The following is a 237-nucleotide window of genomic DNA, read 5'->3' on the forward strand; positions in this document are numbered from 1 at the left end:
AGGGCCTGCTCTGTCACCCTACAGAGGCGGGTTTCCATAAGGTGACTGTGCACCGAGTAGGGCCCAGCTGAGGGCTGCCACACCTACAGTCCCACAGCTGAGGGTGGAGGCAGGTGCTGCTAACGTCCACTTTAAGAATATGTTTTATTCGTCCCAGTGCCCGTTTTGGCCCCCGGGAAGCACCCACGGAGCAGCGGGCACCCTCGGAGTGGGAGGCCGCCCCCGCCACCCGTGACA

The 237-nt window shown here is 62.9% G+C and overlaps 1 protein-coding gene across 1 annotated transcript in view; it reads left to right on the top strand.

The window, feature by feature from the left end:
- The first annotated feature begins 139 nt into the window (after positions 1-139).
- The window catches only part of CHP1 (calcineurin like EF-hand protein 1), a 19,596-nt gene continuing 19,498 nt past the window's right edge, over positions 140-237 (top strand). Inside the window, exon 1 of the mRNA XM_035895743.1 lies at positions 140-215. Within this exon, the coding sequence (XP_035751636.1) occupies positions 140-215 (76 nt within the window). The remainder of the gene's footprint in view (positions 216-237) is intronic.

The sequence above is a fragment of the Egretta garzetta genome, unplaced genomic scaffold (genome assembly GCF_000687185.1).
Source record: "Egretta garzetta isolate BGI_Z169 unplaced genomic scaffold, ASM68718v1 scaffold526, whole genome shotgun sequence".
Classification (NCBI taxonomy): domain Eukaryota; kingdom Metazoa; phylum Chordata; class Aves; order Pelecaniformes; family Ardeidae; genus Egretta; species Egretta garzetta.